We start from the raw sequence: 7434 nt of genomic DNA, 5'->3' as shown, positions 1-7434 counted from the left end.
TATTCCTGGACTATGGCAGCAGAGGCCCCCGCCATGGAAGTCACGGTCTCTGAAATGGATATAAGTCCATGGAGAGCAAAGACTTCTAAATGGTACTATGAACTGTGTATTCGTATGTATTCATAGGTACTATGTAGTATGCAATATTTTTTTAGCAACATTTCTGTGATTTAAGGCAAGGTCCGCTCATACTTCAGGGAGCCTAATGCCACTGACTTTGACCTGTCAACCTTCCCTACTTGAAGCTGGCCTTCCCTACAAGAGTTTAAGCTCCCTGGGGGATAGCTATGTCTCCTGGCCCCCCAAAGACTTGCTTCAACAGTGAGGGACCCAACTGCTTATACCAAAAGCCCCCCTATCCTTGGGGATCCTTCCTCTCTCATCCCTGTGTTTAACCCATCAGCCAATCCTGTCAATGTCCTCTCCCAAGCTTCTCTCTATGAAACAGAGGAGCCCCCCTGATGCTCTGACATCTGCAGCTTGGCTGGCTCTGGAAGGACTGCCCTCCCAAGGCTAGCCAATTCCTAGAGATCGCAAACGATTTACCCTGGAGTGTGCATTGCACACACAAACCCACCAATCCAGAGCCTACACTCCCATCCACCTCCTCCGTGAGGCTTTCACACTTGAGGCCACCTGCTTCCCGAATCACCGGGAACCAGGTACACAGCGAGGGGGCAGCCCCCGTGCCCCAGAACCTGCCTCAACTATTCAAACTAGCCAGTCCTAAGCCTGTGGACCCTGCCTTGCCTATGCTTTCCCACGGGAAGGCTTTGTGCACACTTTCCCTGTCTCCCTCTGCCTTCTGACTGGCCCTGGGGCTTCCTCACGTGGCCCTGTGTGGGCAGCACAGGGGTCCTCCTTCCTGGGAACCATAACAAACTACCCTTCCAATGGCATTATCTCCTAATCGGTTGGCCTTGCCATACCTGAGTACTCATCACACCTTTTTTTTTTTTTTTTAAGTTTATTTATTTATTTTGAGAGGGACAGAGAGAGCTCTGAGGGGCGGGGGCAAGGGCAGAGACAAGGAGAGAGGGGGAATCCTAAGCAGGCTACGTCCACGTGGTCGGTGCACAGAGCCCGATGTGGGGCTCGAACCCACGACACCGTGAGATCACGACCTGAGCCGAGATCAAGAGTCGGATGCTTAACCAACGGAGTCCCCCAGGCGCCCCACTAATCACGCCTTTTGAAACCCCCTGGAGCTGTGCCCCCCCCCCCCCCCTCTGGGCCCTTCGAGGCCCCCCCCCCCACCCTCTCAATGTGCTTCTCCTCTAAGCCTGTGGCCCAGGAACCCCGGGGACTCTTCCAAAACGAACACTGATCGTGTTGCTCTCCTCCTTACGATTCCCGGAGCCCTCTGCTGTAAGTTAGAAGAAAATCCACATTTCTCGTGGGCACCTACCACCAGTCTCAGGCCAATTCTTGCTCGGTGGTCTGGCCACACGGGATCCCTCCCAGTTCTTCCGAGATGCCACGCTGTTTCCTGTCTCGGGGGCCTCTGTACTTTCTCTTTTACACCTCCCCACCACACCCCTCCGCTTGGAGTAGAATAGAAGCTCCTCGAGGACAGGGGCCTTGGTCACAGTTGCCTCCCCTGAGCCTAGACTCCTGGCATGTCGTGAGTACCGGACAGATGAATGAGGGGCGCCTTACCTGTCTTTCCACGGCTGCAGAGGGGAGGGGTGGAGGGGGCCGATGACTGTGGAGGTATCCCCTGCTGTGACCCTGTAGCCTCCTGGGAGCTGCTGGCTCACCAGAGGCTTCCAAACTCCCGGCCCCAGACAAGACAACTGCAGCGTCAGGGCTGGGAAAGGCAGACGGTGCCTGCTTCCTGGAGAGGCCAACGGGAAGCCGGCCTCTGTCTCGTGAGGTCCTGCTGACCATCACGTTTCCCCTGCAAGGGTGCCCCGTCCTTCCCCAGACCCCAGGCTCCTCCGGCGCCCGCTCCAGAAGCTTGGCCGTCCCCACGCTGCAACCCCACTTGGCCCGAAGGATGCGATGCAGCGTTTGTTGGTGCAGAGATGTCTGGGGTGGCTGCCAGCAGCCTTATCTTTTCATTTCATCTGCCAGCCAAGAGCTCTTCTGTGCTTTTGCCTCTTGAAGCTTGAGGCAAGAAACCCTGACCTTGATTGAGCACCGGAGCCCCTCGCTTTGTTACTCAAGGTCCCCTGTCCTGGTTCACATTCAGCCGGCTGCTCCCCAGCCCTCTCTCTTCTTTTCCCTCGACCCCTTACCTCCCAGGCAGCCTCAAAACAAAATTTGGGATTTTTTTTTTTTCCTGAGACCTGGCTCAGCCACTAGTGACATCATTGGTTTACCTCTCTTACTCAAGGGCACTGATGTACCTCCTCCGACTGCTGACTGCCGCCTGTCAGGTGGCTGCTTCGAGAAGACACCCTCAGAGTGACTCACGGCCACGCGCCAAGCGGAGGGGCCGCCAACACCCGAACCTGGTAGGGCTGGCTCCCCACCTTCCACCACATTCATTTGGCAAGCATTTTTTAAGGGACTATTATTTGCCAGGCATCGGTCTGCCAAGGGTCTGTCTCACCGGACTGGGCAGGGACTTCGGTCACGTCAGCATTGCACAGCTATCCAAACAGATGTTTCCGGAGCATCTTATGAAACAGTCCAACGAAGCATCCTGGGAAAACTGGATATCCACATGCAAAAGAATGAAGTTAGACTCGTTGCCTCTCAGGTCATATACAAAAATCAACTCAAAACGGACCAAGAGTCTAAACGTAAGAGCTGAAGCTATTGAACTCTTAGAAGAAAATGCAAGCCTATATTTCCATGACATTGGATTAGGCAAAGCCTTTGTAGAATAGGACACTGAAAAGGCAAGCCACCAAAGAAAAAATAGAGCAGGTGGACATCATCAGAATTACAACTCTTATGCTTCGAAGGCCACCATCAAGAAAGTGAAAAGACAACCCACAGAATGGGAGACGATTTTTGCAAACCATCCATCTGGGAAGGAACTTGTATCTAGAATATATAAAGAATTCTACCAACTCCATAATAAAAAGATAACCCAGTTGAAAAATGGGCAAAGAACCTGACTAGGCATTTTTGCAAAGAAGATAAACACGTGGCCAATAAGCCCATGAAAAGAGACTCAATGACAAAAACCATCAAGAACACATAAATCAACACCGCGGTTAGATCCCAACTCACGCCCACGAGGATGGTTAGAATGAAAAAGTCAGATGATAACAAATGCTGGCAAGGAGGTGGAGGAATAGGAACTCTCCTACATTATTGGTGGGAATGTAGACAGACCGGTGTAGCCACCGTCGAAAACATTCTGGCAGTTTCTCAAGAAGTTAATTGTCGAGTTACCGTACGACTGGCCGATTCCACTCCTAGGTATGTATCCAAGAGAAATAAAACCAGGTCCACGGAAAATCACGGATACATATGTTCATAGCAACGTTATTCATAATGCTCCCCAAGTGGAAATCCCCATCACACAGATGTCCATGAGCTGATGAACGGATTAACAAAATGTTGCATTCCCATACAATCAAATATTATTTAGCAATAAAAAGAAGGAAGTATCGATACATACCACAACATGGATGAAACTTGAAAACATTATGTTGCTATACATTATGTGTGTGTGTGTGTGTGTGTGTGTGTGTGTGTGTGTATCATAGACAGACACAAGAGGCCACCCATTATATGATTCCACATATATGAAGTGTCCAGAATTGGCAAATCACAGAGACAGAAAGTAGATTGGTGGCCACCTAGGGTTGAGATGGTGGGGGAGAAATGGAGAGTGAGGGGTAACAGGTACATGGTTTCTTGTTGGGGTGATAAAAATGTTCTAAATTGATCTTGGTGATGGCTGCCCCACTCTGTGGCTGCTAAACACCGATGAATTGTACGCTTTATTTTTTTAACGTAAGTTTATTTATTTTAAGAGAGAGAGAGAGAGAGCACAAGCCAGGGAGGAGCAGAGAGGAAGCGAGAGAGAGAGAGAATCCCAAGCAGGCTCCACACTGTCAGCGCAGAGCCTGATGGGGGGCTCTATCCCACAAACTGTGAGATTGTAACCTGAGCCAAAACCAAGGGTCAGATGCTTAACTGACCGAACCACCCAGGTGCCCCTGAATTGTACGCTTTAGATGAGTAAACTATATAGTATGTGAATTATATTTTAGTAAAGGTATTTGTAAAAAGTCATGTGGTAAAGATCCTGGACAATCAAGAGGGTTTAGGAGTCTGGAAAGTTCTAGTTGGCGGTAGGCAGAATAATGACTCCCTGAAGATGTCCAGGCCCTAATGTCTGGAACCTGTGCTCATGTCACCTTACACGGCAAAAGAGACTTTGCGGATGTGCTTGAGGATACGGACTCTGAGATGGGAGATGATCCTGGGTCATCCAAGTGTGCCCAATCTAATATATGGGTTCTAAAAAGTAGAGGCCCTTTCCCAGAAGGGTCAGAAACATGAACCCCAAAACGGAGGCGAGATCAAAGCACTCAACCCTCTGTGGCTGGCTTTGAAGACTGAGGAAAGGGACCATATGCCAGGGAATGTGGTAGCTTCTGGAAGCTGCGAATGGCCCTCAGCGGACAGCCAGCCAGGGAACGGGAATCTCAGTCCTAAACCACAAGGAACTGACTTCCGGAGGCACCCAAATGAGCCAGAAAAGGGCTGCCCTGGAAAGGAACGTAGCCCTGCAACCCTGTGGTTTTAGCCCAGGGAGACCCACGCGGGACCTCTGACCCATAGGACTGTAAGATAATACGTTTGCACTGCTTACGTCACTAAATAGTGTTGTCACCGCAGCAATAGAAAAACAAACATTGTTTGCAGCCACTTCATGCGGACGTCACAAAGCCCGTCTTTAGGGGAGAAAAAGCGCTGAGCTTTCTCATGTCTGGGGGTGAAAAACTCGACTTGTGGCTGCAAATCCACAACACCTGTTCTCCCCCTCCCCTCCCGGTGCAAAGAGCAGAGTGAACGAGCAGAGCTGACTTGGTGAGTCGTTCTGAAAATAGAACCCACCACGTGATTTTCTTTCTAACTCCACAGACCTCTCTCGTGAGTCATTCATCTTGCTGGGTCTCACTTTCCATGTCTGTGAAGTAAAGCGGGCTGAGTTAACCCTGACTCCTGCCCACCCCACAGTTTAGGAAGATGAAAAAAAAAAAAAAAAGAGCTTGGCGAAGAGAGCCCCACGGTGCTCTTTGACAAGTCAGAAGCCACAGACACCGTCTGGGCCGCAAGATGCCGGTGGTGGTGGGGGGAGGGGGGCATTGCTCTTCTCTTCCGGCTTCCTTCGGAGGGTTCTGGGCACACCTGGTCCCCGGTGATGTCGCCTGGAGCGTCTCGTAGCTGCTGGCAGCACAGAAATGAGCAACGCTTCGGGTTGGCAAACGAGCAGAAGCCAATCACAGGCCCTAATGGACAAGGCTGTAGATTTGTGGGTTTGGCGGGGGCAATACGCTTACACCTCGATGACACCAAAGTGTTTTCCTGATGGAAAGAAGGCAAAGCGATGGTCCAGGTCAGACTAGGAGGTATGGAGTTGGGACGAGCAGCTGTCGATGGGGAGGACAGTTGTAACAGCCTTGGCTCATTTCATCCTAGGTGCAGACCCCGCCCCCCTGACACCTAAGGGGACACGCGAATATTCTTAATGGGCTGCTTACGGTTGACTTGCCTGTGGGAAATTTTTTAAAGATGCCCTCAAGGTACCTGCAGATCACCCTTATGATGGCTGTACAGGGACCCAGGAAAGGTCCCCTTGGCTCATCTCAGTCTTTGGGCACCTGCCATCTTCCATAATGCCTCCCTCAGCCCCAGTTCGCACAGTTGTGGGAGGGCACGGTGCACCTAGGGTTGCAGAACATGGGAAGGGCTCTTGGCCAAGAGTCCTGGCCTCTCCCAGACTGTTTTGCCTGGCCCCTCCCCTAGACCCTCCTGCCCACATTCAGCTGTGGAGGCAGCCCAGTGGGTACCTGGCTCCTCGATGCCCCCACCCAGGTCCCACCCAGCATACCGCCCGAATTCTTTGTGGGGACTGCAGTGAGCTGTCAGCTCACTGCAGGCCCCCAGATGGCCCCTGGCCTTGATGACAGTGGGGCCCAGCCCCTTCCAGCTTCCCAGCCTTCCTGGAACCCTCTTGCCCAATATCCTGTGTGGTAATCAGGCCTGTTGGCCCCACACAGTTTTGCTGGCCACTGCCAAGTTCCTTCTGCTCACTCTCAATGCTCTACCTCTCGCGGAACCTTCATGAAAGAAAAAGCTGCTACAAGCTTTCTTCTCTGCAGTCAGAATCCCCTCTCCTGGGTGCTCTGCACTCTTTCGCAGAGGTGACCATGCATTCTCCTGTCCCTGCAGTGGGAGGAAGGTGGGTCTGGGGAAGGGGTGGAGCTAAGGTGCTCTGGGAGTAGGGATGGGGGGGTCTACATCCAGGAGGTGGTCCTGGGTAGCCCTGCCTTAATTAGCCCGAGGTCACTCTGGGACCTTCACTCTCGGGAAGGAGCAGCTGCCTCTCTAATGGCTGGGGTGCCACTAGGGGCCCTGACAGCCTGTAGGGCTGGGAGAAAGTAGGTAGGAGGTTGCTGCAGGCTGAGGGTCAGATACTGCATGACACTGGTGAGGACGGGGGTAGAGGGCTCACATGCCATCGACTGGGTGCTGACAGAAGCAGCTGACCGTGTTATCTCACGTATCCACCTCACCACCACCCTAGAGAAAAGGCCATGCTCTCATCGTCCCATTGTACAGACGAAGTAACTGAGTCTCCGGTTAGTGTCTTCAAGGTCACACGGGTGTAAGCAGAGATTTGAAACTGAACGTGGAGGCCCGGCAATAGCGTGCTCTCTGATCCCTATATCACGACTTCTGGGCTCTGAAAGTGAGACGGACCAAGCTGCTCATTTTACAGACGTAGAAGAGCGAGGCCCGAGGAGGCAAGTAACCTGTTCCAGGTCCGGCAGCTTCTGCCAGATGCTGGGGAGGACCCGGCCACCCGGCTCCCAGGCTTCCTCCGCGACACCGCCACTTCCTTCCGCTATTCGGGTGTCTCAGAGGGCAGCCCCTAAAGATGCACCGCAGAACCGCAGAACCAGGTGCGGAGGGTTGGCCGGCCGCTTGCCCGCCCACTTCACTCTGAAGTCCCGCCCTCTCTACGCTAACCACGAAATCATCCGGGCGGCTCCGCCTCCCCCCACCCCACGGTCGACCCCGAGCCAGGGGGCGTGGTCTCTCCTGCGCCTCCGCCCGTCGCCCGGGGCCTGACCGTGCGCGCGCGCGCGCCCCTGAGCCGGCCCGACTGCGCGGGCGCGCGCGCCGAGGCCGCGGTGGTCTGGGGCCCAGGCCCGCGGGGGCCCCCGCGCTCCCAGACCGGACGCGGCTCGGGTGGGGCAGGGAGGGGGCGGCTGGGCCGGCCGACTTGGCCCCCCC

At 53.6% G+C, this 7434-nt stretch overlaps 1 protein-coding gene across 5 annotated transcripts in view; it reads left to right on the top strand.

Annotated features, from left to right (window-relative positions):
• The first annotated feature begins 4810 nt into the window (after positions 1-4810).
• The window catches only part of H6PD (hexose-6-phosphate dehydrogenase/glucose 1-dehydrogenase), a 36843-nt gene continuing 34219 nt past the window's right edge, over positions 4811-7434 (top strand). Inside the window, exons 1-2 of one of the 5 annotated variants that reach the window (XM_049618835.1) lie at positions 4811-5001; positions 6792-6941. Coding sequence is in view for 2 of the 5 variants with exons in the window: in XM_049618833.1 (XP_049474790.1) it covers positions 6234-6376; positions 6792-6941 (293 nt within the window). In the remaining 3 variants the exon portion in view is untranslated. The other 4 variants (XM_049618838.1, XM_049618834.1, XM_049618833.1 and 1 more) reach the window with 4 other exon arrangements.

Source organism: Panthera uncia (genome assembly GCF_023721935.1).
Source record: "Panthera uncia isolate 11264 chromosome C1 unlocalized genomic scaffold, Puncia_PCG_1.0 HiC_scaffold_4, whole genome shotgun sequence".
NCBI lineage: Eukaryota > Metazoa > Chordata > Mammalia > Carnivora > Felidae > Panthera > Panthera uncia.
The sequence above is the reverse complement of the archived record's forward strand: the minus strand, read 5'-3'. Positions and strand labels throughout refer to the sequence as shown.